Source organism: Carassius carassius, chromosome 24 (assembly GCF_963082965.1).
Source record: "Carassius carassius chromosome 24, fCarCar2.1, whole genome shotgun sequence".
NCBI lineage: Eukaryota > Metazoa > Chordata > Actinopteri > Cypriniformes > Cyprinidae > Carassius > Carassius carassius.
In genome coordinates this window covers 29,897,443-29,923,646 of record NC_081778.1, presented here as the reverse complement: position 1 = coordinate 29,923,646, position 26,204 = coordinate 29,897,443, and the positions used below count along the sequence as shown (strand labels likewise).

The window sequence follows — 26,204 nt, the reverse complement described above, 5'->3', positions numbered from 1 at the left end:
GCCCATTTATTGGTGCACATTTCCCCTTTGTCACTATGAGGGAGAATAGGTCGCCACTGCATTGATCGGTCTGCCGGTGGCTAGATAAACCAGGTTTGCTTCACAGCGCTAGCGAGCGGATGTTTGCCCTCAGCCCCGAGCATCTGCTTTACATCACAGCATCTGTTCGGGCCTCTGCGCTAAAGAAGCACATTGAACTTTCACAAGCCAGTCATCTCACATCAGCATGGCAGTCGCTTCAGACCAGCAGTATTGATTCCGCTCAAATGCAATCATCAAGTTTCCAGCGGTGGGGTAAACAACAAAGATTTAACAAAGGAGCTAGTTTTCTGTGATCTTAGTTTCAAAAGAGAGACACTTTTTTTTATTTTGATCAAAATCAGACTTTTTTTGTCTTTACGTCCATGTCTGTCAGCTTTAAGACTTGTGTACTTTGATATGCACATTTTTACAGTATTTTATATGGGAAAATTTACTGAGGATGCATCCTGCACTACACAGATATTTGTCTAATCAAATTCTTTCTTGATTCATTGTACCCCCCCCTGATTTACAAATAACATAGCCGTGACATTACTAAAGGCTAATGCCATCACTTACTCACCCTCCTCTTGCATCATTTCTGGGCAACACAAAAGGGGATTTTGATAAGTTGCTATTGTCCATTAAAAATATATGCTGCCCACAGGTGACAAACACTTAAAAAGAAACAAGCAACACCCTAAAAGCGTTCCACATAAACTTCAGAAAACTTATAGTGCATTACTCTCTTTCTCTTTCTATATAATATTTATTTATTCCACTTTTTGAACTCAACAGTCCTGGTCACTAATAGTGACTTAGAATATAGTGCATCAAACATTATATACAATTGTATACAAACACACACACACACACACACACACACATTTCTCCCTTTTGGAAACAAAGTTAACACATTCTTGCAAGTAACATGTATCTGCTGTGTCTGGTCACATTATTCAAAGGTCATGGAAAAAAAACGAATTCGTCCACTTCCTCTGGATCTCAGCTAGCGTCTGTGGCTACTCAATTCAATATTGTTTAGTGGCTTCATCTGAGCTCTATCTTGTATGTGTCTCTTTGGTTTCTGAAATATAATAAGGAATCATAAAAACTAAATGTAAAAAAAAAAAAAAGTTTCTTTTTTTTCTTTTTTTACACTATGTATCACCATGAGTTGAAATGTGTTGATAAGCAGGCTTATATTTGAAAAGCAGGCTGATATGAACCGGAAAAGAAGATATGAATCATCTGAAAGTTTCAATTTTGAGTGACGGCAAATGAAATGAAAAAGAGAAATGACATAACAAACAAAAACTTGTTCTTGGAATTGATGAGTGTGATCTCAGATCTGATCTGAATATATATATATATAGTGTATTCACATATATATATATATATATATATATATATATATATATATATATATATATATAAAGCAGTTTAGACAAAAAAAAGTGAATACACTACTTCTATGATATTTAAATATAATATTTATGTAAATGTTTGTCCAATAAAACAAATACAGTGTAGTTTCAGCATTAATTTGCAGTTGGTCATTATCTGAAACAGTGAATTTTCAATTATTATTTTTTTATTTATTTAAGTATATATACTATATATATTTAGTCCATCATAAAGCCTGAAGACTATTACTAATAATAAAGTCCTCTTGTAATATATATATATATATATATATATATATATATATATATATATTTATATATAGCACCTCATTTTGGCGGATCCCCCTCGTCCAAGGGCGGCGTTTCCATATGGCAGACAGAGAATAGCCAGATATGTGCCGTGAAAAATTATCCAAAATTAATATCTCTATTATAATTTGTTATGATTGTTTTAAATCACAGGGTTTTAGAAATATTTAACCAATGATAAGTATTTAAAGGAGCTTGCAAAACTTCGAAATGCCATTGGATCCTCAAGTTCTCACGAAACCTCGTCGCTTCGCGCAAGGGGCGGATCTAGAAAAATATTGATGGGGTGGCGAGAAGGGGGCAGGAATTTTTGAGGGGTGGCAACATATGGCAGACGTATATACATGTATACTGAATTTAGTCACAGTTATCACAGTTTGATGATAAATAGTATATGTGCACACTACAAAAGGGCACAGGCTATCATTTACAAACTTAAATCTCATGCAATCAATGTATTGCATTTGAAACAGTTCATATAAGGAACAAGTGACCATACCCCATAAGCACCACCACACTCACTAATGCATACAGTATGCATCGACATGTAATTAAGAGCATAATCAAAGGTTCAGTGTTATCAATATGTCAATTTATTATAAGAAACACAAGACTTTAATAGCCAATGACATTTACAGATGGGGAGACTCAACTGATTTTTTACTGTAGTGTTAATCACCATCTAACTCAACCAGTCAAAAGCTACATTTAGCCTTAGATGTTATATGAATATGGTCCCTGAAGCATAGGTTTTATTAGCTGACAATAATAATAAATAAATAAACATTATATTGTTTTTGAAAAATTTGGTGTTATTGTTTTGGCAAGTTTAAATTAAAACTATCTATGAAAACTTGTGTGATAGTCCTTTAAAATAACGTTTTAGTATATCTTTTTTTTAAGTATATTTTATATTTCTGTTTGAATTTCTTCAAAGTTATACCGAAATTTAATTTTGACAGGTTGTCATAAAGACATTGCCGTTTCTGTCAGTCTGTGTATACGATACGAATGAATGACGATAGTTTTATCAAATGAAATGGTGAAATCCTCTCATAGCGCGCTTGCGTGCACATGTGTAGCCTACATCATGCGTCAATATAGTGAAGAGCTGAAAACACCACGCGTGCTTCAGCATGTGTGTGTGTAGTAGAGCACACAAATTCCGCGATTCAATCCGCTTTGCAAACACAGACAGGGTGAATTTATGAATGCAAGTGTGAAAGTTCTGACACAAAACAAAGTTGTTACTTATCCTTAAGCTTTTTAAAAGTTGGTAATGTATCACGTAGTAGACTACACCACTGTAACGTTTTGCCATTTGCCACCCCGGTAGATCCGCCCCTGCTTCGCGCCTCCACTCAGATTGACGCGCGCGCACAGTGTGGAGGAGACAGATCTCCGCTTATTCCCAAAGCATGGGTAAACAAATAACTGTTTGAATAGTACAGCATTTTCTTTACTCAAACATTGTCTGTTAAGGCTATTGTTTGTGTGTGCTTGAAGACTGGAGAAGAAGGTTTTTTTGCCATCTAGCCAAAATACTTTTGTACGTTTTAAATATCCTGCTGTGCATAAGTGCTTAATCGTTTATATCATGAAATTTATTAGTGTATTAAACAACAAGAAAAAACTAAGCGCCCATATAGCAACAATAAACGTTATATAGCCTGTAAAAGGTGATGATAGCACAATGCGCTGCACTTGCCTCAGATGCGGACAAAACACAGATCTCCTCATTCACAGCCAAAGACCTTGTTAACTTCATTTGAGCATGTTTTTCATATAGCCTGATGTTAATTGCACGTGTCTGATACAACACCAACACTGACGACGCAGTGTTGTTTAATTATCGATTTTTCCGCCTTTTCTTTCTTTTCCCCCCTGTATTTTAGTAGGGTGTGCCATGAAACTGTTTTATTTGTCAAAACCATCAGACATCATATTGTTTGTATTTGGATGCTTAAACAAAACAAAAAAAACTATGAAAAATAACTCCTATATTATACTCGCAAGGCAGCTTTATACGCACGAGCTTTGGATGTGACTGAGGGCACATACTGTGATACAGCCTGTGGAGCACGCGAGTACCAAATGGCTTAAAATACTTAAAAGGTGTTCAAATTATACATTTTTGTGACAATACAACAATTACCTGAATAGTCAAGTGACAGTTCTGTCAGCTGTCCCAATCGAAATGCGAGTGAGTCTTATCGCAGCATGCAGCAGGTCGCTGTAGTGCAGACGAGATGCGCTGATGAGAAGCGTGCTCCGAGAGAGTTCATGGATTCGAAGGCTGGTTTCGAATGACTCATTTAATCTAATAGTTTGTGTTGATTTATTTTATTATTCAAACCTATGTTTAATAAATGCAGGAATTTCCCTCATTATAAACTTGAAAGCTGCGAGAATTATTAAAACCATGTGATATAGCTATACACCCACAGAAATGTAGGACCTGATTAAATATAACTCTATTACACAGAGATTTGAAAAATAAAATTCCAAGTATTTTTCAAAACCCTTTTAGTCCTGGAAATTGTTGTTTTAAAATCGCATGGCATTTCCATGTTATTCATGTCCTTACAGACTAAATGCAACTGGTGCACGCTCTTAAAATCACTTAAACTGGTCCATTAACGTGGTTGCGCGAATGTTCCGTTACCTCTCCCTCCTGTAATCACATGCCGGATCCGTTACCCCGCTTTGTTCCGGGACCTCGCAATTTACAAATTAAGCACTGTATATATATATATATATGTTTTTAAATCAGATTTTATTTAGTCTGTTTTCATCATCTTGGACATCGTATTTTTCACTAAACCCTTTATAGAAATCATAAATGAGTCTAATCAGAGCTGAAGTGAATATTTGTGCCGCTATTTGTGCTCACATCAAAGCTGATATTTTTGGTCAGAGATGGTCAGGTTTTTTTTTTTTGTTATTGCAGACTGACTTTTCATGGCGTTTCTCAAATACACTAATTTCTCATATTTCCACACCCAACTTGAGTGAATTTTTGTACTTGTGTTTCCATGGAATCGGCCTCCCATGCTGGAATCATGGAGCTGTTTCCATGACAATCCACCACCTGTTGTTCCGTTCCTTTCACACGTCTGCCATGAGATGATTGGCATTTGGGAATAACAAATTATAGAGGTGCATTTCTTTGTTAGGAGGTGTCAGAACTACGGTGTCTCATTTTCACGTCTATACTGTAGGTATATCAAATATATCCAATGTGTTAAAGGTTATAAGCAAATTTAGCCTCCTTTTATGTAGTTTAAAACATATAGTGCTTATTTTAGTCCCAGGAATGATGAATATATTTCAAATATCTTTATTTAGAGATTGCTGTCAGGAAGACTCAAGTGAAATGACAGGTCAATAATGGGTCGAAACTGACCTATTCAGTCTCACTGATGAGAGGAAAGCTCTAAAAAGAGGTATGAAGGTGTTTTTTTTTAACAATTAAATGGTTTGCAAAGGCTTCATTATACAAGGGAGAGGCCAGTTTTATAATTTCCCATGAAGAATTGAAAGGGTTTTCTTAAGAATGACAATTTGTGGAAAGAAAAAGAACTTCCTGTATTTTGAGGTTGTACTATTTTTAACTCTTTCGTACTGTAAATTCTAAAATAATCTTGTCATGCAGTGACATGAGGGGGACATGCAGATGTTTAATTGCATTTTAAGTGCCTTGTGCATTCGGCCCCATTGCATTCTGGTAGCAATTACAGAGGGTTTGTATGTATGCACATTATGGACTGTTCAAAAAGTACACATCCCAGAGGAATGTTGAAGTCTCTAAAGGCTTTTTATGAGAGATCCTGATCTCGGGGTAGTTAGTTCTCACTCAACTACACAAACACAAAGGTAGGATTCAGAGAGAAGCAAGCAACACCATTTCGAATATCATTTTCTTGTGTTTTGTGAAGCTTCACCAGGGGACACAGAGTCTGCACAACAAACTGAAGGAAAAATATCAAATATTTATTTCTAATAATGTCCAAGTTTCCCAGGGACACAGTGCAATCCTATAAACCCTTTCACTGTATAATATCAGCACATATTTTACCATGCTCAAATCTATTCTGCAGACTTTCCCCTAAAATTAATGCAGAAAAAGTCCAATCTGGCATTTAAGAAAGATGCCAATGGTTGATATTGTTGATATTATGGTTTGAATAGGATTTACTGTACATTATAAAAACCTAGCAGAATAGTGAAACATCACTGCCAAACCGATGCCATAATATCTAATATGATCCCATAATGCCCTTTAAGTGCCACAGCACCTGTTATGATATCATAATACATTTTATGATGTCACAATGGGCATTATGGTTTCATAATTATCTTTACGGTATAATGCCCTGATGTTACTGTAAAAAGTTTTTTTTTATGTAGAAATGAATGCATTTATTCATCAAGGACACATTAAATTGATCAAAAGTGGTAGTTTTTTTATGTTACAAAAGATTCATATATCAAATAAATGCTGTTGTTATTGTTTTTGTTTTGTTTTTGTTTATTTGTTTTTACTTTTTCTGAACTATTTATCAAAGCAGCAAATAGAATGATTTCCACTTATTTTAAATTGTAATAATATTTCAGAATTTTACCGTATTTTGGTTCAAATAAATGCACCACTGGAGATTATAAAAGACCTCTGTATCATGGAAGAGTTTTGAAACAGGATTTTTGTTTGCAATTTGTGTTGTTTTGTTGCATCAGGCTTGATGTGAACAGGCCCTCGTGTCACTTTCCATGAAAGTGAAAGCTAAATGACATTCAGAAAACTGCATCACGAGCGTCTTATCGCTCCATCAATCACTACACATTATTTATCATTTCTTTTTCTAGCTTCACAGACTAACGCCCGCACAAACTGTCGTCCATTTGCTGCTTAAATAATACAGGATTAACGACAGCATCATCTAACACAGCGGCATGAAACAGCAGTGTGAAATCATGAATTAACAGCCTGGTGGCTCCTAAATCATGTCAAAAGAGCCACAATCAGAGTACATCAAATTGATTTCTTCACTTGTGCCGTGATGACTGTTGCACGGGTTGAATAGCACTTGATTGTTAGATTGAGTGTGACTGCTGCACTGGGCCCATTAAAGCTTTCTGACAATGGCAACGGAGTAATATTCTTAGCTTTTCCAGATTCTCATCAATGGATACAGAAATAACGCTGATGAACAAGCCTCCTCTATTTAACAGAGCTTGTTTCCCAAGAGCTGTCACTTAGCAACAGGACCGTCAGTGGACTCCTGGGCATCTGAGATGTCCTGTCAAGCAAATGACTGAATTCCACTAAAAGGCTATTAATAAAACCTTTTTACCTGGAAAACAATTCACCTTTAATGCATCCCATCAGGCATAGGCTGTAGCGTCTGATTAGCGTCTGGAAAATTCAGTCGCCAGAAAATTGCACTCCTCTCCATCTTAAAGCAACAGCTCATTCGAAAATAAAAATCTTCCCGTCATGTCGTCTCAGATCTATCTATCTATCTATCTATCTATCTATCTATCTATCTATCTATCTATTTATCTAATTGCAATTCTACATCACAAGAGATCCAAATTTTTAAAAAAAATAAATGGTAGAAAATATAAATACATTTAATTTTGAAGTGCAAATTATATACAGTTATTATAATGCAATATTGACTTTCAGCGCATAGTAAAAAGTTTGAGCACCTCTGCAATGGGGGAAAAAGGAAGAAGTTCGTTAGGAATGGCATGAGGGAACGAAGAGTAAACGATGACAGCACTCTCATTCATGGCTGAACTATGCCTCTACCTCTGTTTCATCTTCAGTGGCGCACATGAAATCAAAGGACTTTTCATTTGCAATATGCCATGGCTAACAGCTTGATGTATTTCTTTTGTCACTGTGCAGTGGTTTCGCATCCCAGGGTTTCAGTGTTAATGTCTAATAACACCAGATATATGAGTCTGCAATCAGTTACTGCAACTTTTACCGCCAATAAAATGATTTTCATCTCAGTTTACAGATGAAATACATACATTTTCTCCATCTGCCAGATAATATTTGAGTTTCAGAGTGTCAAGTGCAGGGTAATAAGCTGGTAAACAGACTCTACGGCATATGTCTCGAGCTCAAAGGACAAAATATGTCTCTCCATCTATTGATCTGGCTAGGAGAGAATAGCTAGTTGTTCCCACTAGAGTTGCTGTAGTGTTTATAAAGATGTGAATGTGGTTAAACAAGGCATTAACACTCAATCTGGCCTTAGATGAATGGTTATGTCTCTAGGGACCTGTAGCTGCCACCTCCTGTTTGTGTTTTAGTAGTTTACAACTAACAGTCCTTAAAAAATTAATCTGTCTGAAAGATAGAAAAGAGCATCCGTGTGCATATTGCACGGCGAACACTGTGACCTGAGCCAAAATGCTTCTGGATGGTTAATGTATACCTATAAAGTTCTAAAATGATTAAAACTGAAATAAAAATAAATTACATCTACATAAAAATAAATTTATTTTATCAAATATTAAAGAAAACAAAAGCACATTATTACAAAAATTAAAACTGAAAATATAAAAACAAAAGCTACATATTAATAAAGACTATGATGCATAAATAATACTAAAACTGGATGCCCATAAAGACACTTTACTTTTTTATTCTTTCCTGCAGAGTCGTGCATTTACCTATTAAAGACAACAAAATATACCTGGAGAGAAAGCTATTCATCAGCATTCCCATTCTTCTCAATGGCAGTCGCTCAGCTGGCGTATGCAGCCTTTGTGGTTTGCCATCTTTCATGGGTACAAAAAAATTGGTGACATCAAACATGCTGCATGTGGAAAATATTTTTTTTTTGTTTGTTTTAGGTTTTACGGAGCATGAACACGTTACAGTGCAACCAATAAACACAAAGAAAAAAATATGATGCCTTCAGAAGTGGCTAATTTACCACCACTTTAAATCTATCAGTGATTATTACTGTAAACTAAAACTATGGACACATTTCTAGGGTTCTCAGAAACAGAAGGCATCATAATCTTAGTGGTGAATGGAATTGATTATAAAATTAGATAGATTTTTAGATGTTTGTCAGAAAAGAAGAAGATTTTTCAAATTTGCTGTCAATCCCTCAGACACTGTATTAGAAACAACCATGTAGTAAATCATTTGCTATAATTTAATGTCAGGGTAGTACAACATAAAGAATAGTTTTACAAATGTACACTACATATATAATATATAAAGCTAGATATTAACTGTTATTAACATTGGAAATGCATCATCACAGTGTGAAAATGTTGCATTAAACATTTTCCACAACTGAAATGAAGCTGAAAAAAAAAAAATATATATATATATATATATATATATATACAACTAAGCGAGAAAAAAAAATACTAAAATTATTAAACTGAAATAAAAATTAAGCTAAATTGAAACAGCCCCTCACTGAAGTACACAAGATTTATCCAAGGGGTGGAGACGGGTAGATTAAGGGATATGGAAGGTGGGAGGAGTTGGATTTGGATCCAGCCTCAACCCTTGGATCTTGTGTTCTGCAGTGAGGACTATCTCGAAAGAAGCGGGTCATTGGAGAGGTAGTAGACATGAGAGGAGTCACGGGAGGGGATGATGGGAGAGGCAGAATGAGGGGAGGAGAGAGATTTGGGAACCACTCCACAGCCACAGCTTGATTCTCTCACAAAGGTTCATTAGTAAAGTAATTAATGCGTGCTGCTGTGCCCTGGGGCTCGTGCACCGACTGTGAGCAATGACTACTAATGACATAAAGCAGTCTTCCACAAAGCCTAGCCTGAAGAAACACTTCCACACACGACACTGCAAATTATCCTATTTCATTAGGCACACAGACAAACATATTTCACAGAGGCCTCACTGCATAAAAATAAAAGTTCCTTATTGGCATCGACGGTTCCACTTAGAACCTTTAACATCCATGGAACCTTAAAAGGTTCTTTAAAGTGGGAAACAGCAAAGACTATAGAATACCCAAGACGTGTCACTTGTTTAGTTTTGAATGGGCAAAAATGCAATGCTCAATACGGCCATTTTTTACCACTATTTGAGCAAAAGAAACATAATCTATGTAATGTGCATTAAATTTAATCATAAGAGGCGTTTTAAAGATGGCCGCCGAGCGAAATGACTTGCCCTAAAAATTAGTTTGGAAATAGTGTCATTGGTACTTTGGTAGCAAGTCGATATTTACATTTTAAAAACTGAATTAAACTAGTATTTCTGTAACATGGAGGCATCGTGACAACAGAGCTGAGGATCCAAATGCAGCTTTTAATGACAAGAGTGGTCAAAACAGGCAGGGTCAAACACCAGCAAACAGGTACAATCCAGGGCGAGACAAAAGAGTAATCCAATAAACAGTCCAAGATCAAAAACAAGAAGGCAAGGCAAGGCAGAGACAAGGAACAGGATACAGGCTAAGCAATAATCAGCAAAGTGTGTGCAGATGTGTGCAACCTTTATAGTGACCTGATAGGAAACAGGTGTGGTGCAATAATGACTTACAAGGCAAGGGTTTATGGGAAATGGAGTCCAGAGAAAACAAAGACAAAACCCCTTATCGTGACACTTTTGCAGTACCGGTAGTACAAATTATCAGGTTGATTCAGTTCCCACTGATAGACGTCTGTTTTTTTTAATGTTCTCCTGTGTATATGAGAGCGCGCTTTGTGATAAATGTCAACAGTTTTTATGTACAACGTGTTTTTGCAGCGTTGAGCATTGTAGCCAATCACAGACGTATTTGTTGAGCATGTGAACTCAACAGCCAATCAGAGGCTTTTAAATCAGTTTCTGTATATAATCCAATCATAATTTGAATAAAATTTTATAGTTCATGATGCTGCATACACACTGCAAAGTTTTGGAGTGATTATATTCTGTATGTTCTGTATTGAAATACAGTACTGAATCTGAAATTGCGTTGTTTGACATGATAATCATATCAATGGATAGGACAAAATATCTGATAGATCAAAGTAGATCTGTACCTATAATGTGTTTAGTTGCTTTTAATTTTTTTCAAATACTTTTCAACTTTTTTATGCAATGTTTACATACATACATTGAACCAATTTGAAGGCTACGTGTTAAAAGTTTAATGTTAACATTTTTACTTTTTTATTTATTTTAATTAATCTAAGTAATAATTAAAAATTTTATTTAATTTTCTAACAGTTAAATAATAATAATAATAATATTAATAAAAACTAAAAAAAGAACTGTGAAATTTTATTAGTATTAAAATATTAGTACCGACAACAATAGCAGAAAAATGTTCTTTACACTAAGAAAATAATGTTTTTTTTAAGAACTGTTCACTGAAAGGTTCCAATATGGTTCTTCTGTGGCATCCATGTGAAAATCTGCTTTTAGAAGCTTTTTTTTAACATTGCACATGGTGCTGAAAATATCGAGCTCACCAGTTCTAGTGAGAAACTTTCCAGATGAGTTATTAACATGCTCCAACACATGCATGCCTTTAATAGTCATGAGATAAAATGGCGCGGAACCACCTAACATGCTGTAAAACCTAAGCAGTTCCTTCCCACAGATCTTTTATTCTAACCCTCTCTCATCGTTCATACAAATCAGATTGAACCGTTTTCCCCAGCGGCAGAACACCGCATTCTCTCCGCTACCCAAGCCATACTGTATCTCTGGGTTAATTCATTTCATACTCTTTTCTTTTTAAATGCACTGGCTCGTGAATGTTCTGTAACGCCAGTGCTGGGTTAAAGGGCACGGGGACCGGATCACATCACAGAACTGAACATCTGTGAGTGGAAAAGACACGGCTGTCTGACATTGAAATGGACTCTTGCCTGACTGACAGGCAAGCTCATGGGGCCAAAAAAAAAATACTGCTGAAAAACACAAGCTTGTATGTGTTCTTGAGTAATCATTCACTCTCGGATGGGTCGCCTATTAGAGTTAATGTAAAAATAATTACATTTCTTATTAATAGTCTCTGCGGCACTGGCCACAGTCTGCTGCTGTAATTGAGTTTTTGTGTCTAATGTCTTTGGGCAAGGGTTACCATTATTACTCTTACCATTATTAATCACAAGAAATAAACTTTTACCATGGCATATGACTACAGATGTGAGTTTTGCAGGCAAAATAATATTATTAAGCCTGTAAATGTCACATTTCCCCTTCCACGCTTTGTTATTTGAAAATAATTGATATTATAATTCTTCCAGCTAAAACTATTTTGACATTAATGAATATTACCTAAAGCTAAAACTGAAACACATACTTAGGAGACAGTTTTATTGCTCAGCAATTAGACATAATGCAGTCCTCAGATGTTTTTCACCAACTTTGTCTATTTTTTCTTCTAGACACCTAAAGATAGACTCAAAGGAGTATTAGTGACATATAGCAAGGGTAGAGATAAATTTTTTATACATAGGGCTGTAAGGGTCAATTTAACTCAAAGGGAATCATTTAAGATTTTAAAGGGAATTTGAACAGAATCACTGTTTCACGGCTGATCACTGAGACGCCCTGCGATTCACTGAACGAGCCGTTTAACATCAAATCTGCGCTGGATATTAATATCCAAAGTATAGTGAAAACATTATCAATTAGCACAGTAACAAGATCGGCAGTTTAAGACATTAACTTGTAACACAAGATACTTCTCTTTTCAATATGAATAAGGCTTTATTAGATAAATCTAAGACATATAAACTAATCTAACACATGAACGCATGCACTCACACATTCACACAAGTTGCAGGAAGATCGAAAGTTAGGGAAAGATGAGTTTAAGAGAATGGAAATGTGGAATCCCAAGTTTACAGCAATACGTGAAATTGCATAGACATGAACAGCCATCAATCACTTAATTAACCCTCGCATTGAGTTCCTCAATGAGGTTAAAATTATATTAGATACACCAGTACAGATCAGAGTCTGGGGGAGTTACTTGCATCTCCTGTGTAAAGGGGTTCCATTTGTTGTCGTTGGAAAGGGGGTTTCCCGATGTCGCTGATTGGCTGTAAGTTCAGTAGTCGCTGAAGTGATGTCTTGGGAAGCCCGTGGTTGGGCGTTGGCTGAAGACGCGGAGTTGTGTGGCTGGTTGAAGTTGAAACGGGCACTTGAGGTCAGACTCTGAGACACGGCGTTACAAAACTTAACTCAGAACACGAAACTCTCAAATGGAAAAGAAAAGAAACTAAAGTAAAAGAATAGAAGTAATGTTTGGCGAGACTAGGTGGTGTTTCTTCTCATCGTGGCTAAAGCAAAATTTGATGGTGTCCTGAGTATTTAAGCTGGCCTTTTTGCCACACCTCAAATGTTGTCTTGACCAATTAGATATCGCCTTTGCTCGGGGGAACATAAATCATATGTTATCTTATCAAGTACGTGGTCTGAATTTTCCCACTCTTGCAGGGTATAATTTTGGACATGATTCCTATAACAAGAATATGATACATTTGACAAATAAGTGATGGTCAGAAACATTTCAAGCAAGCAGATTGAAACACATACATACTAAAAATTAATATGAATCCTTAAGATATCCAATAGTTATTAAAAGACATACACAATAAGTGATTATAAACATGGTAGTCAAAAGTGTGGGTTACAGTTAAGCAATGGACTGATATTCATTTGTAAGTCTTTTTCATTTTTTCATCTTTTTCATTTTTCAAGTTCATTTTGGTGAATCTCCATCTATAAAAGACAGTTTCTGTGAAATTCTCTGACATAAAGATGTTCTGTGGAGACCAGAGGTTAAAATGTTTCCTTAGGAATTTCAGTCTGGTTTTGCTAGGTGGGGGGGAAGTCAATCCAAGGATCTTGTTTAGTCTCATGGGTTTACATGGTCGGCTGTGCATCTTTTTGACCGTCAATCTTGATTACTTGCCCCAAATTTGACAATCTCTTCAGTTAATTGAAATTGTCAATAATTTTTCTAGTGGTGTTAATGTTGAAAGCTGTGAGTTGGTTGGTTGGTTATCTTGCTTCTGACTTGTGGCACTAGGAATTGATTTACAACATCCTGTTGCCTTTCTGAGGAATTCGGCTCCTCGTGTATCAATGCTTCTGATCGTATTTTTAATTTGTCTGGTTCGGGTCTGATTCGCTACAGGGCCAAAAAACAAACTTGTTTGAAGGCCATGGGCCAAAAATTAATGTTGCATTTTATCCAAATATATAAATATATTTACTTTTTATTAATAAAAGTCAAAAAAAAAATTCCAATGCAAAATAAAACAAAATATAAATTAGAAATGAAGATATATGGCATGTATGTTTTTTTTTTTCTTCCGGTGATATGGCATGGCAGGCCAAATCAAAGATCATTAGAAGTCAACTTTGGCCTGGTTTGGGCATCTCTGATGTAAATCGTATGTAGTTTGTACTTTTGATTGCAAAATGTAACTTTTGAAACTAAAGCAGCTATTTATGAGGTTCCCGGGGTCTTTTACTCAAGAAAATAAAATCTGAAAGGCTTGTGCATTTGCACTATATTTTTATCTATATTATATCATTACTCTCTAGGAGAAACAATTGAGATATTATAGTGCTCCTTTGTGATTTGTCTTTCCTATGGGATGAGCTATCTCATATGTTATCAAAGGCTGATCTGCTCCAGTTCACGGGTCTGAAAAAGACTTTTCTATATTAGCTGCCACAGAATTTGGTGTTTTGGGAGTTCTTACGGTGATTAAGGCCAGCTTAAGCAACATCCCAATATGTGTTTTCCCAGTGGCATGTGATCAAATTTCTTGCTTATTTTTTTATACAAGACACAGAAAGTGCACATATAGAGAGGGTGGAGAAAGCTAATAGCATTGACTGTGAGAGGGCAAACCCAGCATGCATCTGCCTCTTGGGAGAGTCTCTGTTTACACACAGAAAGCAAAAAATCAAATCAAACATACCAGGATTAATTATACTTAAACAGATCCAACCGTGCACAAACGGTTTAGAGGGCTTTTGTATCTGTGGACTATTTTCTCATCATTCGTTTTATCTCACGGCTTGTGGAGAAAATGATTGAGCAATCCAATATTATTTTTAGTTGGCCAATGATTTGCCTGAAGCACCCTTTGCTTTATTGTGTGTGCTATTTTACAATAGAGCTTTGGAATTATGCCTGACAAAAGAAGAACATACATACAGCCACAATCAGGCCTTTATATCAGCTCGATCTTATGATTTATATTCTGTTTGTACAAGCCAGGGTGCAAAATGAACACTCGCCAAGTGCAAAAAAAATGGGGTTGAACTTGTTTTTAGCACCATTTGTGAGTAAATACAAGTGGCTGCAAAATAATTATCTGTTTGAGCTATAAGTATGATAGTAATTTCTTCCATTAAGTTACAAATACTAAAAGCTCTTATTTATCAAGATTAACTTGAATGTGATGCTACTAGTGAAGGCTTCTATGATTTTATTTTGAAATTAATATTTTATTATCTTTTTTTGTTTTGTATTATATATTTAAATATTACTAAAAAAATTAAAAACATTTCAATATATGAAAAATGATAAACAGAGGCTTCTAAGATTATTGTTATTATTATATTGCAAGGATAAAAACTGCAAAATAATCTCATTTTTATATATATATATATATATATATATATATATATATATATATATATATATATATATATATATATATATATATACTGTGTACATGTATATATGTACAATTTCCTCCACTTGGGATGAGCAGATGGTGCAAAAAGCTATTTTTTGGGCCGTATTTAAAGCAAAAAGAACATAAGTATTGCACAGTTTGCCATAGGCCACGATGCAAGCTGGATCTGAAATTGTTATCTGGAAATATGAGGGTTTTATTGTTTGTTTGGTATTCATAGCTGTGCCACACCACAACATCGCTTACCAGAACTGCTGTCGAGTCACACACATCTGTCTGGGTGTAAATTTAGAGTTGTTCTAACATTAAAAAGCAGAAGAAGGGTCTAGAGCTCGATGGCGTGACCTAAGATGACTTCCTGTTCATCTTTAGGATGAGTTCAGTATTCAAGTTGACTTCTTCCAGCAAACTGCACACAGACACACAGTATATGTGTTTATTTTGGAAGAGCTCACTCCAGGCAGCTGTTTGGATTGGTTTATATGTCAGTGTTTTTGGCGCAGAGCCGTATCTGAGCAGACAGACGAACTCTGACTGTTTCTCTCTCTGGGATGATTCACCAATTGTGCAAAGCTTATTCACAAACCACCCACAAACCAGCTTAACCTTTTCAGTTCAGAGTCAATGGCTATGTTTGGACACTAGCTTACAGTATGCACTTAATGATAAACATTAGCATACATATCACCTTATCACGATGCATACCCTACATGTGGCATCCAGATATCATCTTAAATATAAAATAGGATATTTTCTATATGCAATCTGGATATTCCATGCATACATATATATTTCACGTACTACATACTGCAGAAATAATGTGTTTAGTTTGCTAGCATGCTATTCCAAACAGTCAATTTCATTCAAACATGAGAATAAGGCTCATAATAGAATTGAAGTTCTGTTCAAAATGTGCAATATAGTGGGCAATAAGTATGTACAACTGGACCTCACACTCACAATGCATTTGCCTGTCATTCACGTCTGAGTTAGTGTGCATAGAATGTGTTTCTGGTCATGTCTCACTCTCGATGCCCTCTCATTAACATAATATGGCCATTTTAGCTGTGTTGTGAGACAGATATGCTGTGTTGTTGCACAGCTGGGCGATTCTGACACTTTCTGTCTGTAATGTAGCATGATTTCTCTCTCGCTCTTTCTCTCTCTCTTTCTGTCTCTCTTTCTCTCTCTTGTTTTACTGTCCACTGTTTGTACAGTACAAAAACCTGGGTGCTATATTTAAAGATTTGTGATATTGTTGCAATGATTTTGCTGTTAATTTATAAAGTAATGCACATCTTTAGTACATATATGAGCTGTTGGCTTAAATGTATGAATTACATTTAAAATATATATATATATATATATATATAAAATTATTTTTAAATAAAAGAATCATACAAGCCTCTGCTTATTTTTGATACATAAAAAATATTTTTTTTATAAACTAAAATACAATAGTAATCATCTTCAGAGACCTCTGTTTGTCTGAGTGTGTAAACCCTCACAAAAAAAAATAATGCCTAAAAAATAACAGCTTTCATATATGAAAATATTTTAAAAATATTATAAAATAAATATGTAAAATAAAAAATACATTTTCAACACAGAATAACCACAGATCTCTATGCTTTGCATTATTCATATGTTTAAATGTTTTGACAATAAACAATAAATCATAAATAGATAATATAAATAATCAAAAAGCTGAATAATATAGCTTTATTTGTTAGTGTTCAGTCCTCCAGGGACTCGACCTGTCTGAGCGTGTGTGGTATAGTGTGTGCTGTTCTCACCCGTGTGTGTGTGTGTCCTCTGGCAGATGGGACGTCCACGCTGTGCCTGTCCTCAGTGAGGGAGCTGCCGTCTCAGCTGCAGGATCTGTACCAGCAGGGCTTCATTCTAGCAGCTGTGCACCCCTTCGTCCACCCGTGTGGCCCCGAGCCCGCCAGCGTCCAGCGCCAGCTCTACCGGGCAGTGCTCATCAAAGTCTCTGACAGGTGGGGTCACAACACACATAGTGGAAACATGACAGCTGCTCTCAGCTCCACAGGTGGCGCTGACATTTATTACAGGGAACATATCCCACTTTTTATCTTTGTTTTCTGGCCTGAGATCTTTTAGTCCTCTATAATGTTAGTTTATTGCACCAAAAACATCATAATTAAGTGTATATGAGCATTTTCCGTCTACTCTGAAATTAGTGGCCCACAGTTGACCGTCAGATGCATTTTACACACAAACACACATTCAGTCCACCAGGAAAGGAAGATGTGTTTATATCGTACTGCATTGATGGAATCAACCCTCCAGTCCAAAAGTTTGGGGTCTTTAAGATTGATTGATGTTTGTTTATATTAGGGCTAGACAATAGGAACGTAAAATCAAAATCTCGAGATTTTTACTCTCATGCTTCATTACCGAGGTTTGAACCGAAAATATACTCAACAATTTGGCAAGGATGCAAAAGTGTCAGTATATATTTAAACATTAAAAAATATATATTTATTTTTAATACATTTTTATATTAAATACATGCTGTTTTTTTATTATATTGTAAGTATTATATTATAATATCCTTAACATTACTTTAAATAAAATAAAAATAAAATAAATGCAATATTTCTTAACTAAATCTTAATTTAAAACAAAACTATATGTATAATTATATGTTAACAACAACAACAGAGCTGTATCTGAGCAGACAGACGAACTCTGACTGTTTCTCTCTCTGGGATGATTCACCAATTGTGCAAAGCTTATTCACAAACCACCCACAAACCAGCTTAACCTTACTATAACTTTGACTAAAAATGAAAACATAAATAGAAAAAAGAGAAATAAATCAAAGATACTAAAACAAAACGGCTTTCTATTTATCAAAACTTATCATGGCTTCAACAAAAATATTAAGGATAAAATTCAGCTTTGCCATCACAGGAATAAATTCTTAAAATCTTCTTAAAATATATTTTCTTTGAGAAGCTGCTTTATAAAAAAAAGTTTATTATTATTATTATATTTTTTAAAAAGCTGTTATTTTGAATTAACATTTCAAAATATTATTGTATTTTAGATCAAATAAAAACTTTTGAAATGTAGCGTATATTCAGATCAGAGAATCTATCTATTTTGCAACAAACTCATGTGGTGTTTCTGTATGACTGACATCAGATGTGAAATAAAAAAATAATAATCACATCAGTCTATTACAGTGGAAGCAACTGTTTCACATAAACCACCGCTAAAGGATACATAAAAAATGAACAAATACAATTGGCTGCTTCAAATGTCAGTCAAGCGGTGGACAGCATAAGCCTTCATGCCATTAGTCCAGAGTCTGTCTGCATGAGGCTAACACTTTACAGTCCGTCACACAGAGTTGGTGAAGGTCAAAGAGCGCTTCGATAATCCTCTGGCAAAACAGTGGCAGGAACTCAAAGTCACATCCACTTCCTGCCTGCAGCGCTGCTGGATCTCCGTCACACAGCGTCCAGACCGGCGTAAAGGGCACTGAGCGGGAGACAATGAGCTGACGTCCACCCACACACACCACACACCACAATCACATCTGCATCTGAGACCGCAGGCATGCGTCTGACCCCACTGACCTCTTAGAGGAGAGTCCCTGGAGGAAGGAAGGAAGGTGATGGTGGGGCCGAGGCCCTTACCTCAGTGCTGATGCTCGGTCTGGAGATCTGTGAACCTCTCAGATTCAGCCTCAGGTTTCCACTGATCTGAGAGTTGAATGATTATGTAACTGAATGTGTTACTGTTAGACCTGCCAACAAACGAGCATAAGGCATCACAGCCTTTGTTTACTTTGTGAAGTCTAAGGATATTTAGAGTTGAAGAGTGTCATTTCAGGTTTGAAAAGAGCCTGTTTACTTACAGTACGGCTTTATAAGCTGGCGCTGGAGGAAGGATTTTAAAGTTGTGATGAAATGGAAGCAGTGATGGACCTTTACTACCATAATGACTCCATATTCTAACTGAGTGCAATATAATTGAAAAAGAAAAACATGAAGGGTGGGTGTTGATTTTATGCATCTGTTGTTGATTGGAGATGTGGGCTTACTGTTATTCAGCACGGATGTCTTAAATTGCTCTAAAGAGACAGGAAAGAAATGTATTTCAAAAAATAATAATAATACAAATTAATTAATTCAGTTCTGTTTCTTTTTTAATATTCTATTTCTGTACAAATTGACCACGGTTTCCACAAAAAAAAAATATTTAGCAGCACAATTGCTCAACAATTTTTTATTTATTTATACGATTAATAATAAGAAATGTTTTTTGAGCAGCAAATCAACATATTTTCATGATTTCTGAAGGATCATGTGACACTGAAGAGTGGAGTAATGATGCAGAAAATTCAGCTTTGCATCGCAGGAATAAATTACATTTTAAAATATATTTAGATAGAAAACAGTTATTCTAAATTATGATAATATTTCACTGTTTACTGTATTTTTGTTAAATAAATGCAACCTTGGTGAACATAAAATACTTCACCTTCAACGTCCCAAAAAGTTTTGATTGTGTCTTCATGCCATCACAATCGTCTTTTAATTTAATTAAAAAGTTATTTTCAAGTTATTCCATTTATCTAAAAATGTTTTTTTATTTCAAACAGATGAGTAAAATAAAGCAAGTAAATTCACCTTACTTCATGTCTTGTGGAAATTATCCTGATCCCTGGCCTCTAATGTTAGTGAAACTTGGGTTACAATAGCATGTTTTAGGGGCCAATGCGGAGCCCGCTTATGCACATAAATGCATGTAAAGATTCCCAATTGGGGACCGGTACCTTGTTCATGCAATTGGCTTTTGACATGCAGTGTGGACTCCAGCTCCGGGGCCGAACAGTGATAGCAAATTCAAAATACTAAACATTAAAGGCAGGGTAGGTCAAAAATGTATAAAAAACTTTTTTTCCAAATTTGTTTAAACTTTATTTATATATCAATACATAATTAAAATGTAAGTACTCTGAAAAAGAAAGTATAAAAATCGAGTGACTGTAGACCTCTCACGACTGTTTTAAAGACAGCTCATTATTTCCATTCACTTCACCCCCTCCCTTCTGGGCTCCTTCCAAAGCCTCTACTGTGGCTCGCTAAGTAATGTTATGTTAGCTATATTACGCAGCTACGTGTTCTAATGACACATGCTTCATGAAAAAATAAACAAAAAAATATGTATGATCAAAATACAAAAAGAAAGATTTACCTGTCCAGCAGAAATAAAGCCATCAAGGAGTCACTTTTCAGCCCCTTGAGTTCCCTCAGTTCTCGCCATCGCTGGAAAGCCACGCCGATATTAACTCGCGTTTTATTTCTTTGTTTATCCAAAGACTTTTTGTTCATTGCCTTTTCTTGTACTGTTACTGTCTTCCTTTTTTTGCCTGGTTTGCCTTCACTAACTGCATAGGCCGGTACTGTGAATTTTGCTTGCTGTTTCTCTGCCATTGTTTTGGTATTCCTAGGATCCGTGCCTGTTGAATTCCTCAAATCAAACGTGCGCGCGCAAGTGCAGGTCATGTGTGGCAAAAGGGTGGTTGCCATGGTTGCGAGAGAGTGACAGTCGCCTAAGCCAATCCTATGTTTCGTCACGAATGGAAATAATGAGCTGTGTTTAATACAGATTAAACGGTCTAGAGTCACTCGATTTTTATACTCTTTTTATCAGAGTACTTACATTTTAATTATGCATTGATATATATAGAAAGTTTAAACAAATTTGGAAGAAAGTTGTTTATAAATTTATTACCTACCCTGCCTTTAAGAAGGAAAAATTCCTCTCTATATTACTGTTAATCTTCTGGCTACTCTTCTTTTAGGAGTGTAATTTTCCACTTGAAGCAGCATTCTATGAGGGCCAGAATGAGCTTGAGCTGTAAACTGTACTGTAACATTACACAGTTCAGTGATGTCAAGATGAACTCTTGGCACGACCTGCACTCAAGTTAATGTGTCATGCACTAAAAAGCAAGAATGCTGACACAAAAACCCATTATTGAAGTCATACACACTCCATCATTCATCTTAAAGGAACAGTTGACCCTGAAATGACAATGAAGTTTTAAACCCAAATGCTGTCAGTTTATTTCAGTGGAACACAAAAGAGGACATTTATGGAATGTAGATACTCCTTGTTTCCGTTAAAAAAAGGCTGGAGGATTTAGCTAAACATGTTCACTTATATGCTATAGATACATTTATATATTCATTGAAATTGCTTAATTGTACCCTATTGAATTCAGTTTTTTTATATAAATTAAAAGCAATAAAAATCTACATTTTGTAAAACAATTTATGTAGAAATGGCTGCATTTATTTGATAAAAAATACAATAAAAACAGTATTATCATGAAATATTTTTGCTATTTAAAACAACTGTTTTCTGTTTGAATTTATTTTAAAATATAGTTTATTTTTCAGCATCGTTACTCCAGGCTTCAGTGAGACATGATCCTTCAGAAATCATTCAGATACGACGATCTTGCTCAGGAAACATTTCTGAATATTTTAAATGATGGAAAAAGTTGCTGTTTTTGTGAAAACAGTGATACATCTGTAAGATTCTTGACTAGAACGTTCAAATAAACAGCATTTATCAAAAAAAAAAAAATTGTTACACTATAAATGTCTTCACTGTCACTTTTGATAAATTTTATGTATCCTTCCTGAATAAAAGTATTAATTACTTACAAAAACAAAAACAAATCTGACCCCAAACTTTTGAATGATAGCACATATTTAAATATTTCATAATAAATACTGTATATCTACATACATTTTTGTTTTAATATTTAATGTAATTTTTTAACTAGATTTAACTTATATTGAAAAATCAGTGATGCCAAACATGGATGTAAATGAGGGGAATATTTTTTATTGATTAGTGACACAAAACGATCTAATGACTTTTAGTCGTGTAGTCTACTTGTATGGTTATTTTCTGGTGTCTTTGTCTTTTGGGGGCTGTATGATTGTATGATTTTGTAATATGGAAAATGGCAGTGTGAATATTCTCCTGAATATTCCCTTTTGGTTTCAGTGGAAGAAAGAAAGTCAAATGAAGTCTGAACAGCATGAGAGTGAGTAAATAATGACAACTTTCAAGTAAACTCTACCTATAACAAGTCATGTTTCATCCATAGAATAGGCGTGATGTTGGGGTGATGCTCATAGTGAAGACTTCAAGAGACCAAGAGCAAAACGAGAAGAAAGAAGATCAGATTTGACTTCTGTCACATGTACGTTGATGTGCATGTATTGGGAGGAATCGTAGTATTGAGGCAGCTGCCAACCTTTGATGGCTTCAGCAAAGCTGCCTTGCTTTACCTTTGGCGTCTGTCACCGTGGTGACAGTTGCTCGCATCAGCAGCGGCCCTGAGGGATAAACCTGTGAAAAAAACCAAGAGAGAGGCGAGATATCAAACAGGGCACAGCTCTTCTCCTCCTCTGCCAATCCAAGGAATCACAGAGGAGAGGGCAGATGAAAGAAAACCTTCATCGTTCTCCCAAAACAAACAGACCCAAAGAATGCAGAAGAGAAGACAAGAGAGCTGGAGAAGGGACGAGGAACAAAATGAGAGATGAAAGAATGATCTCTTGTGAAATGCAGGTCTGAGCTGGTCATTACCTGGTTTAGATGGTTGATTGGCTGCTAGTCTCTCTTGATCAAGCTAATTAAAACTGCTAGAAGACCTTCCAGAGGTAGAAATGTGATTGCTGAGAAGTTGCTTCTCAGTAATGTTTCATGTTCACAAGGAAATATAAAATGAAATTTTGACATGAAATTTTATCTGAAATTCTTGTCGTCAACTTTATTTGTAAAGTGCTTGTCATAATACATACAATTTCAAAGCAGCCTTAAAGAAAGCTGAACTGTTATGTCCTTAATACGTTAACATTGAGCATTTTATGGCTATACATCGTGTAATAATAGTGTTGTCTAACACACATATCAGTGCCGCAGTGACTCGGGCACATGCAGTGAGTAAGTAAATAAGAAATTTAGACAATGGTCAGTGTTGCTGTAAGCAAGAGACAATTGTTAGAAAGTATTAGTGAAGATACAATTTGGTTTGTCTTAAGTGAAAAATCGCCAGTTGTCTGAGTCTGATGTGACAATTCCCAAATTTTATATATAGTTATAGTTATACTATAGAGTCATAGTGATTTCAGACTGAACTACTATAAGACGGTAGCATTCTCTGCTGTGGTTGAAAAGCACTGTATATTGGGGCAAAGATTTTTATTGAAAATTACTTGCTTTGTGGTAAAGGTTTTGATTAAAATGACTGATTTGGGTTAAAAAAGGACTTGTGTCATGGTAAAGATTTTGGGGGAAAATAACTTATATCATGGAATTTTTTGGTTGAAAATTGTTTAAAATTCCATACATTGAAGTAAACATTTTTGTAAAAAATTTCCTGTATTGTAGTAACAATGTTGGTAAAAAAATTACTTAGATTTGGGGGGGGGGGGGGGCTGTATCATAGTAAAGATATTAGTTGAATATTATGGATACTTTGGATAAATATTACTCATATCAAGAGAAAGATTTTGGTTAAAAATTACTTGTATACCGGTAAAGATATTAGTTTAATATTATGGATATTTTGGTGTTAAATATTTTGGTTAAAAAGTACAGTAAAGATGGTTAAAATTGCTTGCATCTAGGTAAATGGGGGTGGTGCTAGCGCAGTGGATAAGACACATGTCTTTGGTGTGAGAGACCCGGGTTCGAATCCACTGTGAGACACCAATGTGTCCCTGAGCAAGACACTTAACCCCTAGTTGCTCCAGAGGTGTGCGACCTCTGACATATGTGGCAATTGTAAGTCGCTTTGGATAAAAGCGTCAGCTAAGTGAATAAATGTAAATGTAAATATTTTAGTTAAAAATCACTTATATCAAAGTAAATATTTTAGTCATATTGCCCACTTTAATGTAATTTAACCAGGAAGCTGCTAGAAAGTCAATAAGTACCAGTGGTTCGAGGTAGAAGCTACAGAGGAAGCGGAAGGAAGTTCAGGCATCAGTCAATCACATCCAGTGTTGGATTCAGATTCCCCTCTAAAACTCACCAAACCAGATGTGGCCCACCGCTACAGGAGCTCCTCCTGACTCGTGGCCCGTGTAGACCAGTGCTGTCAAAAGTATTGACATTCATTACTCAAGAAGAAGTATAGATACTAGGGTTTAAAAAGACTTTTGTAAAAGTCAAAGTATCAACTCAAGCTTTTTACTCAAGTAAAAGTGTAAAAGTACTGGTTTAAAAAACTACTTAAAGTATAAAAGTAAAAGTAATGTAAGGAAAAAAAATTAATTAAGAACAAAAGCTTAGGCCGCACCACAGGGGCCTATTGTGCACTACCCCACCTCCTCAAATAAACATTATTCCAAAAGCCATAGGCCATAATGACTATAATGTTATATTAAAATGTTCATGTTGAAAAATCTAAGTGATTAATCAAAAACTAAAAATGAAAAATAACTCTAATCCTGATACCTTCTTGATTGATAGCTTCCTGTATTCGGTACATACATCTGCTATGTCCAGTGTGGGGGGTAACGAGTTACAAAGTTAGTATAGCCTAGTTATCACAACATTGTCAATCGCGTCGTCAATCGCAAACGATCATTTATTCAAACGTCTCGCTACCGAACTACCTACAGTAGCTTAATTCGCGGAGGAAGAAGAGAAAGCACCCATTTGGTAAATGAGCCAGTGAGAAATAATAACTTTTAAGTAGGGTCCGGTGCCATTTCGATACTTTTAAAATGTTACCGGTGCCTGAACCGATACTTAAAAAAAAGAGCCACAAAAAAACTATTGATAACATTAAAGAACATTACAAATATTTAAAATAAATCCATAGCTTTCACTTTGGATGCTCTCATTTCCCAAGTTGTGCTTCCCTTAATCTAAGGATAATGAATGTATTTCACAATCTGGGTCATTATTTAATACAAAACCACACATAACGTTTCTACTGTATCTCTGTCAATCTCTCTGATATTTAGTTAAGATGAGTGCTGTCTGTCACTGTCTTTAATCAGTTCTGTGAATTACTGTATGCTCATTCTTTATAAAGTAGCAACAATGTAGTTTTTAAAATACAGTACTGTGCAAAAGTCTAAGGCACATTAGTATTTTCACCCCAAAAAAGGGTTTTTAGACAGTTATTTTATATCTTTTGCTGTTGTGTCAGTAGGAAATATCAGTTTGCCATTCATTTTAACAACAATGTAGTGCGATTTTGAATGCACAAGCAGTCTGACAACAGCAAAATTAATGTTTGGAAAGGTAAACTGATATTTTATACTTACACACTACAGCAAAATATATAAATAACTGTCCGAACACCATTCTTTTAATTGAACATACTAACACTGCCTAAGACTTTTGCACAGTAGCTAGTGTATGTATAAAGTATGTATGATTAAATTAAGTATATTTAAATAAGTGTAATTCAATTATGTTTTCGTACATATGTGTTAAGGGCTAGATAGTCACCGGAGGAAACAGCTGTGACAAGCGAGACTGCTCCCTCGTGACCTTTTGTAAGCCGTATTTATGAGAAAGAACTGTACAGATACAGATATTCTAACAATCTGTCGATAAACACATACCTTGTGTCCTCTGTTTGTGTTTGAGTGCGCTCGTGCTGCTCTGCTGCGGTCTGCGGATTGAAGAGGGCTCTGAAAGACGGAGAGGAGACAGATCTGACGCTGGTTTCATATGAAATTTAAGGGGACTGACTCTCAGGCGATC

At 35.5% G+C, this 26,204-nt stretch overlaps 1 protein-coding gene across 2 annotated transcripts in view; it reads left to right on the top strand.

Annotated features, from left to right (window-relative positions):
• LOC132103420 (raftlin-like) overlaps window positions 1-26,204 on the top strand; it is a 93,134-nt gene that overhangs the window by 20,583 nt on the left and 46,347 nt on the right. For both annotated transcript variants that reach the window (XM_059508511.1, XM_059508510.1), the window contains exon 3: window positions 17,233-17,410. In XM_059508511.1, coding sequence (XP_059364494.1) covers window positions 17,233-17,410 — 178 coding nt within the window. The remainder of the gene's footprint in view (window positions 1-17,232; window positions 17,411-26,204) is intronic.